General features: G+C 45.7%; 1 protein-coding gene across 2 annotated transcripts in view; it reads right to left on the bottom strand.

Moving 5' to 3' along the window:
- Nucleotides 1-15,481: 15,481 nt before the first annotated feature.
- IFT46 (intraflagellar transport 46) overlaps nucleotides 15,482-21,951 on the bottom strand; it is a 41,410-nt gene continuing 34,940 nt past the window's right edge. For both annotated transcript variants that reach the window (XM_040424799.1, XM_040424807.1), the window contains exons 9-12: nucleotides 19,189-19,255; nucleotides 19,045-19,105; nucleotides 18,361-18,446; nucleotides 15,482-15,775 (exon numbers count right to left, since the gene is read on the bottom strand). In XM_040424799.1, coding sequence (XP_040280733.1) covers nucleotides 15,680-15,775; nucleotides 18,361-18,446; nucleotides 19,045-19,105; nucleotides 19,189-19,255 — 310 coding nt within the window. In that variant the 3' untranslated portion in view covers nucleotides 15,482-15,679. The remainder of the gene's footprint in view (nucleotides 15,776-18,360; nucleotides 18,447-19,044; nucleotides 19,106-19,188; nucleotides 19,256-21,951) is intronic.

The raw sequence follows: 21,951 nt of genomic DNA, 5'->3' as shown, positions 1-21,951 counted from the left end.
TTGTCAGTCTCCCTCGGACTGGGGCTCCATGCAAGATCTCACCTCGTGGGGTATCACTGATGATAAGAAAGGTGAGGAATCAGCCCAGAACTACAAGGGAGGAGATGGTCAATGACTTGAAGAGAGCTTTGACCACAGTTTCAAAGGTCACTGTCGTTGGAACACTACTCCGTCATGGTTTCAAATCATGCATTCCATGGAAGGTTCCCCTGCTCAAGTCATCACATGTCCAGGCCCGTCTGAAGTTTGCCAATGACCATCTGGATGATCCAGAGGAGGCATGGGAGAAAGTCATGTGGTCAGATGAGACAAAAGTAGAACTTTTTGGTCTAAACTTCACTCGTCGTGTTTGGAGGAAAAAGAAGGATGAGTTGCATCCCAAAAACACCATCCCTACTGTGAAGCATGGGGGTGGTAACATCATGCTTTGGGGGTGTTTTTCTGTGAAGGGGACAGGACGACTGCACTGTATTAAGGAGAGGATGAATGGGGCCATTTATTGTGAGATTTTGAGCAACAACCTCCTTCCCTCAGTCAGAGCATTGAAGATGGGTCGTGGCTGGGTCTTCCAACATGACAACGACCCGAAGCACACAGCCAGGATAACCAAGCAGTGGCTCCGTAAGAAGCATATCAAGGTTCTGGAGTGGCCTAGCCAGTCTCCAGACCTAAATCCAATAGAACATCTTTGGAGGGAGCTGAAACTCCATGTTGCACAGTGACAGCCCCGAAACCTGACAGATGTAGAGGAGATCTGTGTGGAGGAGTGGGCCAAAATCTCTGTTGCAGTGTGCAAACCTGGTCAAGAACTACAGGGAACATTTGACCTCTGTAATTGCAAACAAAGGCTTCTGTACCAAATATTAACACTGATTTTCTCAGGTGTTCAGCAGTGCAAGACAAATACATTCTTTAAAACTCATACAATATGATTTCCAAATTATTATTTTTTTATTCTGTCTCTCAGAATGGGAATGCACCTACAGTGTGAATTTCAGACCCCTCCATGATTTCTAAGTGGGAGAACTTGCAAAATCGCAGGGTGTTCAAATACTCCTGTTCCTCACTGTAGATGGGTGTCCAACAACCGGCACCCTCACCGATCAGCTGCCACGGCTGGAAACTATACAGTGCACAGAGCTAGAAGCATCAGTGTCACGTTCGGGTGTGGGAGGGAAACACCACAGCGAACATAGGAGGGAAAGGGTTTAGGGAATAAGGCCTGGAAATTAGGGAAAGGAGATGGACACCTTCTAGTAAAACCCTAATCAAAGTCCTGACTAACTACCAGTATGAACAGACCCCAGAGGAAGGTGAGTTCACACACAGGAATACCTAATGTCCTAACTCACCCTATAGAACCCTGGTACTAATGTCAGGACTGAGACAATTTGTTCCTTTCAAAAGGAAGGACAAACAGGAGTCTCCCTCAGGCCTTAATACAAATGACAGGGAAATGCAACACACAAAATAACCCAAACAAAATACAAAAGGGAAAGAAAACACTTAACTTCAAGTGGCTATGGCAGAACCAGGAACTCAGCTGAGATCCACACACCAGCTATCCACAACTCAAACTGGAGCTATAAACCGTATAGCATGGTGGGAGAAACAATAAATAGAGAAGGTTAAATGACCATAATATCCACACCTGGGGAAAGAAGGTGAGGTAAGCACCAGAAACAACACAGACGTCATTTGATCCAAACAGAAAACATGTCAGATCAAACCACGTGTTTCCAGTCTCACCGATCTCCTGCCACCTATAGTGGCCGGGCAGGGGGACTGCAGTTGAGCTCCTGTTCAAGTGAATGGCAGCTGAGCTGCAGTACGTCGGCAGCGGAAACTACACCATAGATGGAGTCTCCTGTTCACTGTATGGTTTCTAGTACTGGCGGCTGATCAGTGGGCCTGCCTGGAGCTGAAGCGGAATCTGCTGATTTTGGAGGCCGATTTTTATATTACAAGTGTTTTTCGGAGCTGATTCTGATTCTCACAACTGTTCTGCATCCTATTGATCGAATAGGGTTTTTCTGTGCTGACTCTACCTGAAGATACACCATGACGCCATTTTTTTCATCTCAATGGAAAAAAATCCGGGCTCTTTAAACAAAAAATGAAAACAAACAGCACTAACTCCCATTAAAATCAATAGAAGGCAAATTTGAGGCATTTTTAAAAGGGCATCTATCAGCAAGAAAGCAAGGAAGAAAGAAAAATGGGCAAGCATAAAGGTTCGTTCATCCGATTTTTATATTTTTTTATTTTTATGTTTTTAAATGATGGATAAATAACATCTGTCAGCAGTTTTGTACCGATGACACTGGCTGACCTGTTACATGTGCACTTGGCAGCTGAAGGCATCTGTGTTGGTCCCAGGTTCATATGTGTCCGCATTGCTGAGAGAAATTATGTTTTTGTAAAGGGGGAATATTAATTACCAATATTTATGCAAATATCGATAATTAATATTCATAAATGGGAGGAGCCGTCTAGTGATAACTCCGCCCATTTATGCCTTTATATAATAATAACATACTTTCGCTATGCTTTACACTAGTCACTTATGCTAACTGCATGCGCCTAACTATCGCCAATAACTACACGTTACACAGATAGTTACAAGTAACACAGTATTTATTACTTACAATACACAACGCACGCAATACACTAGCAATACAGCACTAAATATGCAATCCTAAACTACACTACACATTCCCATATTCCACCCATAAACTAACTAGACAATTCACACATACAAGTAATAACAGCCCACCCCACCTGACTATTCACTGTCCCTACGGGGTACGACGAGGGTTAATGGTGGCCTTACAGGGGTGTAAACCGACCACAAACACAAAGGGTTAACAATGGGGATAATATCAGAACTGTACAGCAATGCAAGGGTAAATACCCTGCAAGTGTACAGTGAGGGGGGGGGGGGTGTGGCAGGGTTTGAGCAGGGGTTACCACCAGGGGTTAATCAGGGTAGGGAAAGGGTTACACGGTGGCACTACAGTGTATGTAGTCCACAGACACTAATACAGTAATAGGGGTGAGATACAGTGGGGGTCATCAGGGGGGTGTAACTGAATAGGGGTGAGATACAGTGGGGGTCATCAGGGGGGTGTAACTGAATAGGGGTGAGATACAGTGGGGGTCATCAGGGGGTGTAACTGAACCACAAATACAATCAGGGGAACCAGTGGCACAGGATCAGGGGTACAAACAAGGATACAATAAGGCAAGGGTTTGGGGGATCAGGGTGTCCAGTAACACGGCAAGGGTAAATCAGGGCCCAGGGTACACATCAGGGGCAAGGGTTATAAGGCAGGGCCCAAGGTGCACATCAGGGACACAAATATAGGGGTTACAGGACCAGGGGTGTGGGTTAACCAGGGGAGATATATAGCGGTCGGGGGTCAGGGGATATACTTAATCCTTCCAGCGTTAGTAGGCCTCTTCCAGGCGGTCATAATGGAGCTGCACTCTCCCATGTGTCTAGTCTGGTTGCAAGAGGCCGCACCTATGCTCTGTTTGGGGCTTTGTAGCCCAAAACCAGCCCCCCTCCTCCTTCTTCAACAGGAGGGTGATGACATCATCGTGGGGTCGTGTGACGGAATGCTAGAACTGAAACAAAGGACTTCCTGCACAAGCTGTAAGCCCCCAGCTGCTACAACATAACATCGCACACTCCCACGTCATAAACGAACCAGGCTGATCAATATATATATATATATATATATATATACATACATACATACATATATATATATATATATATATATATATGTACACATATACATACTACCCAACCTGGGGGCACTTAGGTATATACATCCATATAGATGTTTGGGGCACATCTACATGCATGTCCATACACACAATATCATAAATAGGCAGTTATAAGCCCACATATATATATATATATATATACCTGGGGAGATAGATGTATGCACTGCATACACACATCCCCATATATATATACACATATCTACATGAGAGGGACAGGAAATATATACTAACTATAAGGGGACACATATAAGGGGGCACATGTATATACTAATATAAGGGGGATTATAAGGGGGCACAGCTTCCAGGGACCACATATTTCCCACAGGGGCCACCATGAGCCCCTGGGGATCACCATGGGCAGACGTGCGCAGATGCTGGGCACATTTGCGCACATCGTCCCATGATGCTGTGGTTGAAGTATGCACATATATACCATACATGCCCGCACGTGTTTGCAGGCATGCATGGATATATATGCATACGTCTCAACCGTTCCTCAACAATCCCCCTGTTGTCGGACTATACATATAATACGACAATATATTGGGGGAACGGGTTGAGATATATTTGCCCCCCTTCAACCCCATCTTTGGTGGAAGTTCAGGAAGAACTGTAGTGCACACTGATCTTTAGGTACTTAGACATCCCTGATCCAGCTTCCTCCGACCTGCCCTTCACCGTAACCTACTCCTCCGTCCACAGGATACACCGTACCACACACCCACAGTCTCTCAGTTATTCTGCCGATCTTCAGGTATCTTCGCCCCCCCCAATTCTGGAGTGGGTTCACCCTTACAGTCTTTAACTGGCCTTTTTTTAACAGTCTCTTGGTGTCGGCCACCCCCACTTTGGAGTGACCACACCCCCACAGTCTCTCGGTAATTCTGCCGATCTTCAGGTATCTTCGTCCCCCCCAATTCTGGAGCGGGTTCACCCTTACAGTCTTTAACTGGCCTTTCTTTAACAGTCTCTTGGTGTCGGCCACCCCCACTTTGGAGTGACCACACCCCCACAGTCTCTCGGTAGTTCTGCCGATCTTCAGGTATGGCCCGCCTCCAAGGCATCTGGAGCGGGTTCACCCTCACAGTCTCAGTCCCAACTTTCTTCTATCCAACGTCTGTTTCCATCTTGATGGGTGCAGTTCTCCCATGGACAGATTAATAGGTCTTTACAAGGCAGGTCAAACTCAAGCGGTGATGTCATAGTACCTAAATTCTACTGCGGAGAACACCTCCGCCACACTACACATCCAGCCCTTCCCTTAAGAACTTCACCTTTCCAGGGTTCAAGGTGGCAAATGAATGATGCCTGTCCCTATCGTGACCTAACCTTATCCCCATTCACACAAAACACATGTCACATCCCTCCCAACACCACCAAAATCATTATATGTATGTGTACCCATAGAGACTCATGCAACCTGGCATATCTCTACACCTCCAAAGACACAGGTAGGTCGCAGATCCCTGTGTCAATGGGAAACGACTATAGGATGCAAATGTGTACAGCCGAATATAGGTTGTCACACATTTGTACCTAGAGTGTCTATGGGTACACCATCGAACAACAAACACAATCAATCAATAAATACAATGTGCTATGGGGTTTTGGGGTAGTACAAGTTATACGTCCCGAACCCTCATAGGAAACAAAGTGTGTCCATACAATATTTGGCTACAGGAACCATGTTTGAGTTATGTCCTGAGCCTCCTCCTCCGGATAGTTCTGTAAAGTTCTGTCTGGTTCTGGTGTATTTGGTCAGTAAGTCCCTTGACCCTCCGATTACGATGACCAGAACCAGAAGAAGTTTCACTGGGTGAAACAATTGAATAAGTTCTTCCACCCGAACGTCTCCCAAGTCTTCCTCCAGAGCCTTAAATAATGCTCCCGCTGGATTGTGGCACAGTCTTCATTGCTATAACACCTCTAGGTAGAGGTCGCTTCGTTGCCAAAATCCAGTGGGATCCTCTGGAGCTTCACAACAGTGTCAGGGGGAATAGCTGGCCTCTTCTGTGGCATCTCCTAGGTTTTTCTTCCGCTCCATATAAAATCACACCTATGGCAGAAGAAAACACCAGGCGCTCCCAGGGGAATTTCTAACAGTGCACTTAAATGTGAAAATTCCCAGCCCCAATACCTTTGACCCATGGGTAGAGAAAGGTATTGGGCTGCCCTTTATCTCACAGGACCCCTCGTTATCCCAACACTGGTGTCTGAACACCCTACCTTCAGAGGATTGAGTCCTCTGCTGCACATCCCTCTGCACCAACAGATAAGGATGGCCACCCTACTAGGTTAGGATAACTGTAGTTCTGTGGACAAAGCACCATCTTGTTATTGATGGCACCGCATCCCTGTCCACTCGTGTGCACCCAGGCTGATTTCCCCCTGTGATCCCGTCCTGTGGAGGCCTGCAGAACCAATGGCAAAGTCATGCCCTGGCTCCCCAGGACCCCACAACACAAGAACACAGTCCACACTCTGCTGCCAAACATTCTGCGTCCAATCCCGATCAGAGCTGTGCTACCTGCTCGGACTAGAATCAAGTGCGCAGCACAACATTACACCAATGTTGTCTGTCCGCCCCAGTCCCCAGCGCAACACAGCCCTACCGAAAACCTTGAGCAAAACAGTGTTATCTGTATAGATCTGAGACCCTGGTTGCCCAGAATAATATCACATCATCTATTGTGTGCTGCATGGAGAAGGTCCTTATGCCTTCTCCCGACCAGCAGGATTTCCCGTGTGATATTATCTGCTCGCGAACCTATACGTTCTCGATCCACAGTATAACACTGTTCCACTCCAAGGGGACACAGAATGAGACAAAGACAGCAGACGGGACTTACAACACTACATAAATCAGCATGGTAGAACACATCCGTAGACAAGGACTACCACCATCAACATCAAGAAGAACGTACAAACAGATAACAAAAACACACAACATGGACATACACAGGGAACACACGGTGTAACAAATAATACAGGGGTGTCAAATGTTGCCTAGCATAGCTTGGCCACTCTGACCCCTCAGCAGCTGGTGATGCTGCCGAGAGGTAACTCCTTTATGGCCAGGCTGAATAGACCCCACTGCACAATTTGTTACCTGGCTGATACTGTTGGACACATTGCAATTACTTGCACAAGGGCAATTCCTTGCAATGTGTCCTTTGTTCCCACACCTGAAACACGTGACTTGGTTTCCTGTCCTGTGTGTTTTGCAGTGTCTCGCTATGTGACCTAGGCCACCACATGCAAAACATCTGTAGTTTGCTCTGCATGGCCCAGGTCCATCTACACTGCAGCCCTTCTCCTGAATTGTTCCATCCTCAGGGACGCACTCTTCACCACAGTTCTTTTTCCCAAAGTCAGGGAAAAATCTCTGTTAGTCTGGACCGGCTTGACCTGATGATTAGACCGGTCACAGACTACTCTCCCCCCTTGTGGCCCTGCACAGGGCAACATTTTGGGAGATTCCGACCCTGGCTTTACGGAAAAAGAAAGGGCCGGCACCAACTTGGTGATAACCTGTTGCATGCCAGACATTAGCTGGGACCTTACAGCAACCTCCGCCTTCAATTTGGCTACCGTCACGTCAGTAGAGGCAGTCCGCTCCTTGAAGGCCTTGACCTCAGTATAAGACTGAGTCAACTTAGCCTCAATTTCCTCCTTCTGCCTCTGCAGCTCTACTAACTGTGACTCTATCCTAGCCACCTGCGCATCTCGGTCAACAGTAGACTGCACATTCTCTGCCAGCTGTGCCTGCAATGCCGAAACCTGGTCCGAATTACTGGTACAGCACTGGCAGTGAATGGCCGGAGGAATTGTCTCCGTTGACTGAGACACCAGCGCCACTTCCTTTGGCTTACAGATGCTAGCCTCAAACGTATGAACGAGTTTGGCTAGCATCCGAAGCCGTTTGGTGGCCTTGTTCAAAACCGTCCGTTTGTTAACACAAAGCTTGTCGTAACTACAAGCCTGTGTTAACAAATCGGACCACAGCATTTCTGCTGCTTGTATGTAGTGGGGAGGATGGGGTTAAATGTGCTGTGTCTGCTCAAGTGTTGCAGTGTGGGGAAGTCCATACTCACCGTTTGATGAGTGTCCATCTTCTCCTTGGCGCCGTACCTCGCAGCTGCTTGGAAGAAGTCCATTTTCCCGGATCGCTTCTTCCCCAGCCGGACTTGTACGCCGCTCCCACGAAGATGGATCTCCTTCAGTGACGTGTCCGCTTCTCCCTTGCAATCACTTGAGCGATGCAGTGACCGTGCAAAGCAAATAGCAAAATATTAATTCACAGAACAGATTATAGATTCTCTGCTAAAGATTTTGATCTGCGCTTGGTGCTGTAAGGAAGAGTCGCGTTACCTGTCCGAATTATCAGGTCCTAGACGCTCAGACCGCTGACCACGTCTCTCTTGCCTGACAATTCACAGGATGACCGACCTCTAACCTCAAAACCAAACACAGATTTCAAAATCTAAGCAGTGGGCCTGACTCGCCAATGTAAAGGGGGAATATTAATTACCAATATTTATGCAAATATCGATAATTAATATTCATAAATGGGAGGAGCCATCTAGTGATAACTCCGCCCATTTATGCCTTTATATAATAACATACTTTCGCTATGCTTTACACTAGTCACTTATGCTAACTGCATGCGCCTAACTATCGCCAATAACTACACGTTACACAGATAGTTACAAGTAACACAGTATTTATTACTTACAATACACAACGCACGCAATACACTAGCAATACAGCACTAAATATGCAATCCTAAACTACACTACACATTCCCATATTCCACCCATAAACTAACTAGACAATTCACACATACAAGTAATAACAGCCCACCCCACCTGACTATTCACTGTCCCTACGGGGTACGACGAGGGTTAATGGTGGCCTTACAGGGGTGTAAACCGACCACAAACACAAAGGGTTAACAATGGGGATAATATCAGAACTGTACAGCAATGCAAGGGTAAATACCCTGCAAGTGTACAGTGAGGGGGTGGGGGGGTGTGTGGCAGGGTTTGAGCAGGGGTTACCACCAGGGGTTAATCAGGGTAGGGAAAGGGTTACACGGTGGCACTACAGGAGTGTATGTAGTCCACAGACACTAATACAGTAATAGGGGTGAGATACAGTGGGGTCATCAGGGGGGTGTAACTGAATAGGGGTGAGATACAGTGGGGGTCATCAGGGGGGTATAACTGAACCACAAATACAATCAGGGGAACCAGTGGCACAGGATCAGGGGTACAAACAAGGATACAATAAGGCAAGGGTTTGGGGGATCAGGGTGTCCAGTAACACGGCAAGGGTAAATCAGGGCCCAGGGTACACATCAGGGGCAAGGGTTATAAGGCAGGGCCCAAGGTGCACATCAGGGACACAAATATAGGGGTTACAGGACCAGGGGTGTGGGTTAACCAGGGGAGATATATAGCGGTCGGGGGTCAGGGGATATACTTAATCCTTCCAGCGTTAGTAGGCCTCTTCCAGGCGGTCATAATGGAGCTGCACTCTCCCATGTGTCTAGTCTGGTTGCAAGAGGCCGCACCTATGCTCTGTTTGGGGCTTTATAGCCCAAAACCAGCCCCCCTCCTCCTTCTTCAACAGGAGGGTGATGACATCATCGTGGGGTCGTGTGACGTAATGCTAGAACTGAAACAAAGGACTTCCTGCACAAGCTGTAAGCCCCCAGCTGCTACAACATAACATCGCACACTCCCACGTCATAAACGAACCAGGCTGATCAATATATATATATATATATATATACATACATATATATATATATATGTACACATATACATACTACCCAACCTGGGGGCACTTAAGTATATACATCCATATAGATGTTTGGGGCACATCTACATGCATGTCCATACACACAATATCATAAATAGGCAGTTATAAGCCCACATATATATATATATATATATATATATACCTGGGGAGATAGATGTATGCATACACACATCCCCATATATATATATACACATATCTACATGAGAGGGACAGGAAATATATACTAACTATAAGGGGACACATATAAGGGGGCACATGTATATACTAATATAAGGGGGATTATAAGGGGGCACAGCTTCCAGGGACCACATATTTCCCACAGGGGCCACCATGAGCCCCTGGGGATCACCATGGGCAGACGTGCGCAGATGCTGGGCACATTTGCGCACATTGTCCCATGATGCTGTGGTTGAAGTATGCACATATATACCATACATGCCCGCACGTGTTTGCAGGCATGCATGGATATATATGCATACGTCTCAACCGTTCCTCAACAGTTTTATTAAATGCAACTGAGCCTCTAGGAGCAACAGGGGCGTTACCATTACACTTAGAGGATCTGCTCTCTCTGCAACTGCCACTCCCTCTGCACTTTGATTGACAGGGCCATGCAGTGAGAACATCATAACGCACGACCCTGTCAAAGTGCAGAGGATGTGGCAGTTGCAGAGAGAGCAGAGCCTCTAGGTGTAATTGCAACGGCCCCATTGCTCCCAGAGGCTCATTTGCATATATTAAAACATTATTTTTCTTAGCATTGCTGGTACATATGGACATGGGACCCACACAGATGCCTTCAGCTGCCAAGTACACATGTAACAGGTCAGCCAGTGTCATAGGGACAAAACTGCTGACAGATGCCCTTTAAGCATATTTTAAAAAGCATTTAAAAACAAAACAAGAAAAAAAAAAAAACATGTGAATGCCCCCTCACGCTTGCCCATTTTTCTTGTTTCTAATACACCAGCTTGAAGAACTAACCGATCACTTGCTGCCTGATATATCTCACACCGACAGGTGCCATTGTCATAAGATAATCAATGTTATTCACTTCACCTATCAGTGGTTAAATGTTATGGCTGATTGGTGTATATATATATATATATATATATATATATATATAGTGCATTTGGAAAGTTTCAGACCCTTTCAATTTCTTCACATTTTGGTATGTTGTGGACTTGTGCTAAAATAAAACAAAAGAATTCCATGTTTTCCCCGTCATTCAGCACTCAATATGCCATAATGAGAAAGTGAGAACAGAATGTAGAAAATCTTTGTTAATGTATTGAAAAGGAAAAACTAAAATCTTGCATTACATAAGTATTCACACCGTTTACTCATGACTTAAAATCACTTTGGTGGTGATTACAGCATCCAGTCTTCTTGGGTATGAGGACACAAGGTTTGCTCACCTGGATTTGGGGATTTTCTGCCGAATTCTTCTCTGCAGATCCTCAGGCTCTGTCAGGTTGGATGGAGACCGTCGGTGGACAGCCATTTTCAGGTTCAAGTCAGGGCTCTGGCTGGGACGCTCAAGGACACTCACAGAATTGTCCCTAAGCCGCTTCTGTGTTTTCTTGGCGGTGTGCTTAGGGTCTTGTTGGAAGGCGAAGCTTTGGCCCAGTCTGAGGTCCAGAGCACTCTGGATCAGATTTCTATTATGAATATCTCTGTACTTTGCACCATTCAGCTTCCCCTCAACCCTGATCAGTCTCCCGGGGTGAAAAACACCCCAACAGCATGATGCTGCCACCACCATGCTTCACTGTAGGGATGGTATTGGGCAGATGATGAGCAGTGCCTTGTTTCCTCCTGACATGATACTAAGAATTGAGGCCAAAAAGTTCAATCTTTAATCAGACCAGAGAATCTGGTTTCTCACAGTCTGGGAGTCCTGTAGGTGCTTTTTTGCAAACTCCGGCAGATTTCCGGGTCTTTTACTGAGGAGAGGCTTCTTTCTGTCCACTCTGCCATAAAGCCCAGATTGGTGGAATGCTGCAGTTATGGTTGACCTTCCTGAAGTTTCTCCCATCTGCACACAGGTGACCATTGGGTTCTTGGTCACCTCTCCTACCAAGGCCCTTCTCCCTTACTTAGTTTGGTGGGGCGGCCAGCTCTAGAACGAGCCCTGGTTCTTCCAAACGTCTTCCATTCAAGAATTATGGAGGCCAATGTGATCTTGGGAACTTTCAGTGTAGCAGAATTTTTTTTGTCCCTGCATCAACATCTTAAAGATGATCAAGAGAAATGGGAGCTGAATTTCAAGTGTCATAGCAACGGGTCTGAATACTTATGTCCATGTAAAATCTTAATTATACCTTTTTAAATAAATTAGCAAATATTTTTACACAACCTAACAAAATGTGAAAAAAGTGAAAGGGTCTAAAGACTTTCCAAATGCACTGTAGATAGTGTACTTGGCCCCCCAAGCTAGCAGTCCATAGTAGAGATGTGGTACTCCTGTGTCTGTGCTGCCCCTGGATAACGTTACCCCTCCCGTAGACCCAAGCCTAGTGAGTCTATATAACAAATTTAATGATAAGGGCGAGGGGTGGCCTTGGAAAAATTGCTTGCTATTAAAAGTACAATAGTAGTGGTCTGGGAGTACCCGACCTGATCAAGTATTACTGGGCAGCCCAGTTACGTTGCATTACAGCTTGGGCATCTCTGCAACCTTATTCCATCTGGAGGCAGATAGAGAGACTCTGGCGGGCTCCCATACACCCTAATTCTTTGCGATGGTCTAGCCCCTACAGTGCGTCATCATCAAGGGAACTTTTGGGACCCATGGTCTGCACTAAATCCATATGGAGGACCTGTAGTAATAGATTCCCTTTGATCTCCCACCACTCTTCCATGACTTATTTTCTATATCATCCACTACTCCCAGCGAGTCTCACCTCTTCAGTAACGAGACTATGGTTTCAACGTGGTGTCTTTCACTATGCAGACATTGTAGACCCATTCACTAGGGACCTACTACCTTTCTCAACTGTTCAGAGCAAATATAGCCTTCTCTCTTCGACCAATTATTTCTATGTTCAGATCAGACACTTTGCCCAATCTATCTTCTCAGGGTCCAATGTCTCTCTCCCAACGACATTTGAAAGTCTTTGTAGAAGAGGGGTACATATGAAGGGGTTAATATCTGAGATCTACTCCATTCTGATGACCCCCTCCCCGGAACAAATTCAAAGACACTTTTATATGGCCAGATGGGAGGAATACTTGGGGAGATCTTTACCAGACGCGCTGTGGCGACTCATATGGAGAAGAGCAGCAAAGTCTTCACTGTCAGTTCTCCGTCAAGAGAACCAGTATAAGATCTTAATGTACTGGTATCATACTCCTGATCTTCTCCATAGATTGAATCCTGCAGTCACGGAGGTTTGTTGGAGATGTGGGACAACTAGGGGAACGCTGCACCACATTTTCTGGGACTGCCCCTTGATACGCACCTTTTGGTCCAGAGTCAGCGCTCTTTTGAGTGATATTTTTGGTTGCAGCTCACCTCCTGACCCTATATCCTTCCTACTTAATATAACCCCAACACAGATAAGGAAACACTCACTTAAACTGTTAATACAAGTACTGACTGCAGCCTGTTGCCATATTGCGTGCTTCTGGAAGCGATCTGACCCCCCCCCCCCCCCTAAAATCTCCAACCTATATGCTAAGGTGTCAGAGGTCCAGACCCTGGAATATACGACTGCTATGTTTCAGGATAAAGTAGTCATGCCATTTGGGATGTTTGGAACAACTAATAGGTAACTCTGAGATGTGCCTAAGAGGATTATGTAACCCCCTCCCCTCCTCCTGATTTGTATCGTCTATGTCTTTCTTTTCCCTGTTCTTATATTCTTAATGTAAGTGACGCTCAGATAGGATTCAGTGTGGATCATATCCGCCCTTATAATAGCTTTATATAGCTACTTCATCAAGAATGTCCTTTTAATGGTAGGATACCGTCTAACTGTTTCTTCCTTTTAATTTCTTTTCAAATAACTGAGTACGACAAGATATTGGATTTTTACAGAGCACATATCAAGATATTGATTTGCATTGCACATATCCTCTGATGTTATATTACATGTTCTTTTGCCGAATACTTTGTATTCTCTGCCTGTTCACTTTGATTTGTACAATTGTGCATACAGTTGAAATAGACTTGTAATGTAATTGTATTTCAATAAAAATACAATTATATAAAAAAGAAGTACAATAGTAAAACATTAGGGAGAAAGCTAACGGGTCAATGAAAAGCTTCTAATGACATACAAGCTTGTGGTGCTGATGTGCAAGAGCTCAGAGGGACTGCATGAAAGACGCAAGACGTTGTGAAATGTAGAATTCAATGCAAAAACGGACTATATGGCAATCTAGTGAGAATAAACTGTACTGTACGGGTCATAGACTCCTGTTAGAACTGTTCTTCCCTATATGCATCCTTATAAGAACCTCTCACATATGTAGTACACGTCACCGTACACTCCTGACATCAGCGTCTTATATTTAGAGCCTCCAATAGAACGCTGTGACCTATCGCACTGCATCGGTATACTTTGGTTTACGGATTGTAAACAAAATTATCCGCCTGATGTGTTTTTTATTGTACATCTTTTTAAGAAACTGTGTAGAATACTACATTATGATATACTGCAAAAAAAACAACAAAAAAACGTATACAGTACCGATAGAGGCAAAAAGGACAGTCTCTTGGCCTCTGCCAGGGAAATGGAGCACTATGGATACATTTGGTGTATATGCTGAGAGTTGTTCCTAGGGTATATGTCAGGCCTCCCAGAAGAGCTGATCTCCCGTTCAGTCCTCCATGATCACCATGTGGCGCTGGGAGGCTGTGTCATTACAGGAACTTGATGCATCACAAAAGGCACAGGGCCAACCCGGGAAAGGGGAAAAGTCTTGAAACAGGGGTATGTCCAATCCCAGAAAGTCTTGAAGGTGCCGTTTGTGCACCACAAGTCGGCAAGTGTGATTGAACGGTGCCTCCGATAATGTTGCTGGCCACACTGCCTTGCTAGACGTTTTAAACCGATGGAGGTGCTTGGGGACAGGGGAAAGGTGGAGGTTGTGAGAGTACGTGGTTGAGCGATGTGGCCACTTCCTTGGCCTGTGACGTAATGTCCATCGGTCACATGGCCTGTGGACAAGACTAAGCTGCAATACCAAGCACGGGCGCTATGCAATGTACAGCACTGTGCTTGGTATACCATGAAGAGGCGCTCGGAGGAGCACTGACCCCCACGATCAGATGTAGATAACCTATCGTGAGTCACAGAGACATATCAAACGTTTTGATCGGTGGGGGGTGCTGGGACCCTCTGATTTAATAGGGTTGATCTTGCTGACAGAGGCAGTTTAAATCTTGTCGATATATTCTCATGATAGACCTTCAATATCTGATTGCTGTGTCCGACTCTCAAAACCCTCTGCGAGAATCTGTTAGAAGGGGCCACGGTGCTCAGGCAAGCAATGCCGCCTCTTCCTCGGCCTGTCACACCACATCCATCGGGCACATGGCCGTTGGGCAGCTCAGTCCCATTCAGGTGAATGGGACTGGGCAGCAATAAAAAGCACAGCCGCTATACAATGTACGGCGCTGTGCTTGGTATACGATGAAGAGGCCACAGTGCTCCTCCGGGTGCTGATCTTCACACAGTTGATGGACAGGGGGTGCTGGAAGTGAGGCACCCACTAATCCTGAGGATAGGTCCCCAATATTTAATTCCTGGAAAACATTTTTAATAAGCTTCTGCTGCAAGGAAGAGTCTTGCGGTTGCTTACACCTGACATAGCTGCGGCCACTGAAATAGTTTTAAACGTTAAATAAAATATATTGAAAATGTTTAATAAAATGTAAATTACATTATACTGCACAAAAATATATATATATGCATATATACAGAAGCACGTGTGTAGTTACAACTAATGCTACAAGCCTTGTCTGCTATGAGTCCATTACAGAGGACTAGTAACATCTCAGAACCCAGCCACAGAGTAATGTGGGACATCTCTATACATTGTGGAGTCCTCAGCTGTAATGTATGGCTTCTGTGTCAGCGCTTGGGGTTGCCGTCTTCCCAGAGGAGATTCGCTCTTTCTTTCCTTCTGCCAAAGCTTTGAAATGCTGGTAAGAGAAAATCTTTCTGTCAGTATCATGCCCTTAATACTGCATTATGGTAGCAGAACACCAGGCTGCCATTATATTAACGTAAAAGCTACAAGAATCACCTAGAAAATGAACATTTTGGTGTACGATTAGAGATCCCCTATCTCAGCAACTCACAGAATACAACAGTGCAGTGCCCATATCCAGAAGCCGTGACATCAGTGTGAACAGGGCCTTATGTAAATGTTACCTCTACTGGGCAAAGTTGTAAACAATGGCCATTTCAAGGGTTATTCCCATCCTATAAAGTGATGGCACATGACTAGGGTATGCCATCCCTTTATGATCAGATCCCCACCGTATCAAGGGGCAGCAGCTCTGATATAATACTGTATCCCCTTCATAGTGTTTCCCTTGCAAAGAGGCAACCTGGCCACAAACTGGGCCAGAAACTGCAACCTAGCCAGACAGGGGCATCCTAGCCAAACTTAAAGCCCATCTGTCAGCAGATTTGTCCCTATGACTCTGTCTGACCTGTTACATGTGCGCTTGGCAGCTGAAGGCATCTGTGTTGGTCCCATGTTCATATGTGTCCGCAGGTATAAAAGTTCCGTAGGCGGCGCTCACCTGGTCAGTCTTGCAGTGAAAGCACGGACGGTGCTTGGAAGGGCCACCAGTTGCAAACTGTATGAAAATAAGACGGGATGTCCAGCTTTCCAAAAAAGACGTTGTTCTTTATTCCAAAATAACACAGGATAAAAAACAATCCAACACGGCAAGCAGGTCTACATGTTTCGGATGCTCTAATACTGATCCTTATTCATGACACAATGGTTGCTGAATGGCTACATACTTAAATAGCTGAACTTCCTAGGAAGTATGTAGCCATTCAGCAACCATTGTGTCATGAATAAGGATCAGTATTAGAGCATCCGAAACATGTAGACCTGCTTGCCGTGTTGGATTGTTTTTTATCCTGTGTTATTTTGGAATAAAGAACAACGTCTTTTTTAGAAAACTGGACATCCCGTCTTATTTTCATATCATATGTGCCCGCATTACTGAGAAAAATGATGTTTTAATAAATGCAAATGAGGCTCTAGGAGCAATGGAGGTGTTACATTTAGGGTCCATTCACACGTCCGCAATTCTGTTCCGCATTTTGCGGAACGGAATTGGGGACCCATTCATTTCTATGGGGCCGCACGATGTGCTGCCTGGATCCGGAAATGCGGACCCGCACTTCCGGGTCCGCATTTCCGTTCCCGAAAAAAAAAATAGAACATGTCCGTGGATCCGCAAAACACATACGGATGTGTGAATGGACCCTTACTAGTAGATTCTCAGCTCTCTGTGCCGCGCCCCCTGCACTTTGATTGACAGGAGCAGGCAGTGGAAACATTATACCACCTGCTCCTGTCAATCAAAGTGCAGAGGGCGAGGCAGTTGCAGAGAGAGCAGAGCCTCTAGGTGTAATGGTAACGCCCCCGTTGCTCCTAGAGGCTCATTTGCATATAATAAAACATCATTTTTCTCAGCAATGCGGGCACATATGAACATGGGACCAGCACAGATGTCTTCAGCTGCCAAGCGCACATGTAACAGGTCAGCCGGTGTCATACAAATCTGCTGACAGATTCCCTTCAAGTGAATGGGGTTGACTGCAACTCCCTAACCAGCCAGGTCGCTGAGCATCTGTGAGGTCTGTTGGATGAAAGGCCTCGCTCATAAGTTATTCCAAAGGAGTTGGATGGGATGAAGTAGAGTTTCTCCACACCAAACTAGTCACATCATGTCTTTGTGGACCTTGCTTTGTGCACAGGGGCAGAGTCACGCTGCTAGAGAAAAGGGCCTTCCCCAAATTTTAAAAGTGACAATTGTCTAAAATGCCTTATGTTGCAGTGTTCACCTTACTCTACTAGAAATATGGGACCTAGCCCAAACCCTGGCAAACATGGTCAAACCATTATCCCTCTTCCACCAAATTTTACAAAAGGCACTATGCATTCTTGTAGGTAGCGTACTCCGAGCATCTGCCAAACCTACACTGATCTATTAGACCGCCAGGGTCCAGCATGGACATGCTTTACACCAATCCAACCGACACCTGGCATTGTGCATGGGGATCTTAGACCCTTGTGCTGCTGCTGAACCAAGGAAACCCATCTCATAAAGCTCCAAAGCAACTTTCCAGTTTGGAGCTCTGCAGTGTGTGATGCATCAACATATTTGGCCAAGCTCAGAGTCTGCCGGGTCCACTGCACAACAATAGCGCTTACAGGCGATGAGCTGACCTGAATAATTAAGAAGGGGGAGAACATACTTTTGTCTTGAGTCCTGATGTAAAATCTGTAACAGAACTCTTACTCGTCATGTGCCATTACAATACTGATGTCCTCTGAGTGGCTACTGAATCCCCTCAGATTCTAGGTTGCGGGTGCACCTTCTACCTCTGCATCCCCTATAGCGATACCCATGTATGTAATATTAAAGACATTTGAGGCATTGGTTACACTACTCAGAAGATAGAATTTTTCTATACATAAGATAGATATGTGCGATCCACACTTTTTTCTCTTTCCTCTTTTTTTTTGGAATCTTACCTGAGAGTTCTTGAACTCTGAATAGAGGGAAAACAGGACGTGCAGCGACTGGATACGACTCTTGTAAACGGGGATATCCGTCAGAGCTGGAAGAGACGATACAATAGTGTAATGTCACCATCCATAAGGTAGAGCACTGCAGCCATAGATTCCTATGCTGTGCAACATGTTTTATCAGCATTTAAAAAAAGCAAAATGGGAACTTCAATGCAAACAAAACATAATTGTGAATGCACGGCACAAAGTACCATACTAACCAACCTAACAAGTGAGGGGAGTCGACAGAAATAAAAGGGAACATTTACTAGTCTGATGGCATGGGATGTTCCACCTCGTAATAAATGTGTCACATCTTGTGCGGTTTGTGCACCAGGAACTGAAAATTTCTGCTATAATTTACACCCAAATTATTGTAAATGTGTCATGCCATCCTCATCCCTGCCAACTGTCCTGAAGAAGGTAGGACTGTATCTAGGAATATGTGCTACTCATCATCTCATTAGGTTTGACATGGCTAGTCACCGACATCATGTCATAGGAAAGATTCCCAGGGATTAGAACCTTGGGTTAGATATAGATTTCCACATTTTTTAGGCGGTGGGTTTTCCAGTAGGTAACATGATTTTAGTATGGTATAGTTGATTTAATAGTCTAGGACTGCTATGGTAAGAAGTTTTAACTTACCCAGTGTCAGATCAATGTAGGTGGGAAGGTCACAGTCCAAATCCGCAGTTGGCAGACTAATCTGGTAAGGTCAAAAGACAACGAAGGTTTAGCTGAGATGTTCCTGCGATCTCAGAAAATAGATTTCAACAATCACAATCTCACCTTTCCAAGGCATTCCTCAAACTCTGAGGGCCATTCCTGCATTAGACTTTCCACTTCAGGCATTGGTCTAGAAAAAAAAAAAAAAGTTAAAACATATACACTCAGAATAAAAATACTGTACCAAGTAAAGATGTTGAAATGAATATTTCACTGTGTGATGTAATGATGATATATGGAAGTGATTACTATATTAGAGGAAAGAGAAGTTTATTAGGAAATCTGTACAATGGAAAGGTGGCTCTAGGACCCTGTGTGCGCCTCTAGCCTGGATACGAGATGAGATACGGCCTCTAGCCTGGATACGAGATGAGATACGGCCTCTAGCCTGGATACGAGATGAGATACGGCCTCTAGCCTGGATACGAGATGAGATACGGCCTCTAGCCTGGATACGAGATGAGATACGGCCTCTAGCCTGGATACGAGATGAGATACGGCCTCTAGCCTGGATACGAGATGAGATACGGCCTCTAGCCTGGATACGAGATGAGATACGGCCTCTAGCCTGGATACGAGATGAGATACGGCCTCTAGCCTGGATACGAGATGAGATACGGCCTCTAGCCTGGATACGAGATGAGATACGGCCTCTAGACTGGATACGAGATGAGATACGGCCTCTAGCCTGGATACGAGATGAGATACGGCCTCTATCCTGGATACGAGATGAAATACGGCCTCTAGCCTGGATACGAGATGAGATACGGCCTCTAGCCTGGATACGAGATGAGATACGGCCTCTAGCCTGGATACAAGATGAGATACGGCCTCTAGCCTGGATACAAGATGAGATACGGCCTCTAGCCTGGATACAAGATGAGATACGGCCTCTAGCCTGGATACAAGATGAGATACGGCCTCTAGCCTGGATACAAGATGAGATACGGCCTCTAGCCTGGATACAAGATGAGATACGGCCTCTAGCCTGGATACAAGATGAGATACAGCCTCTAGCCTGGATACGAGATGAGATACAGCCTCTATCCTGGATACGAGATGAGATACAGCCTCTAGCCTGGATACGAGATGAGATACAGCCTCTATCCTGGATACGAGATGAAATACGGCCTCTAGCCTGGATACGAGATGAAATACGGCCTCTAGCCTGGATACAAGATGAGATACAGCCTCTATCCTGGATACGAGATGAAATACAGCCTCTAGCCTGGATACAAGATGAGATACGGTTGGACAGCAGACTCTGCTCACTTGTGGGTTGCTGAAACGGACGTCCCACCTGGTCTCATTAATGCTGGGCTGGAGAATATCAGATGGGCAGACCCCCGCCAATCAGCCAGGCACTCTGTGAGCGACGCAACCTCTTCCAAGGCCATTGACGTCACCGTTCAATGGTCATATGTAGAGATGAGCGAACTTCTGTTTTAAGTTCGGCGTCTAAAGTTCGGCTTCCGGTTAGCGGAGGATCCCGATATGGATTCCGAATTCCGTTGTGGTCCGTGGTAGCGGAATCAATAATGGCCATTATTGATTCCGCTACCACGGACCACAACGGAATTCGGAATCCATATCGGGATCCTCCGCTAACCGGAAGCCGAACTTTAGACGCCGAACTTAAAACAGAAGTTCGCTCATCTCTAGTCATATGGCCTAGGCACAGCTCAGCCCCATTCATGGCTGAGCTGCCATAACAAGCACAGCAGCTATAAGATGTACGGTACTGTGCTTGGTAAGCACATGGGAGGCAGCCATGCTCACCGGAGCTCTGAAACTGTGTATCGTCAGGGTGCTGGGACTCAATAGGTTATCAATGTTATTTCCCGGATAACCCCTTAAATTCAACAATTGTCCTTAAGGCTCTTATAATGACACAGCGTGCATGAAATGTACCATTAGATGCCACACAGTGCCTTAGTTTACAGACATAGAGCAACAATGCCCAAATACTGCCATACCTTATCCAGATTAATACATACCCTTCCTATTCAGCGCCCACAGCCCTTAGTGACTCCATAAGGCCTCCCTCCTGCACATGACCATAAGCATTTTGTGACCCGCAAAATACAGATGTGGTCCATGTGCGTGCCGCATCTGTATTTTGTGGATCCGTGGTTTGCTAATGGTCGCGAGCATGAGGCCCGATAAGCAAACTTAAGGGTGTACTAGACACCCCGATGCCGCAGACGATTGTCGGGAGACAAGCGTTCCCTACGGCAATCGTCAGATAACTAGCGGAGGACACTGCTGCTATTAGATGCAGCAATGTCCTCCGTGGCATGGGGGTAAGCAATAGCTATAGGCAGCGGTGTGCCAGCGGCAGATCACTATTACATAGTGCCCTCTGCGGCCGGCACCATTGTGATTTTTAGGCATGCTTAAAAATCACTATTGCCCAATAAAGATTCATCGGGCATTTGAAGGCAGTATTAGACTGCCAGATGATTGCTAACAGGCGTTCATAGGAACGCTTGTTAGCGATGATCTGCTCGAAAATCTGGCAGTCTAATACACCCTTTAGTGGTCTCCATCACAAAGCCCACCACATTCCTGTAATAAATGTGTAGAGAGGTTTCCTGCCCTCTGCTGGCAGCATTTAGTAAAAATAAAACTAGTAATGTAGTGTAGGCATTACTAGCTTTACAATCCAGTCCTGAGGTCCCCCCACCCCCTACAAGGAATGGAGGAACATGATCTCTATATACCAAAACGGCAATTAAAATCTGTCTGTGGATATGCCTGGATTATCGTTATGTGAATGATTAAGCAGAACATGCACAATGTGTCTTGGTCATGTGTACTGGAAAA

Source organism: Bufo bufo, chromosome 1 (assembly GCF_905171765.1).
Source record: "Bufo bufo chromosome 1, aBufBuf1.1, whole genome shotgun sequence".
NCBI classification, from domain to species: domain Eukaryota; kingdom Metazoa; phylum Chordata; class Amphibia; order Anura; family Bufonidae; genus Bufo; species Bufo bufo.
This window is presented reverse-complemented; position numbering and strand designations above follow the sequence as displayed.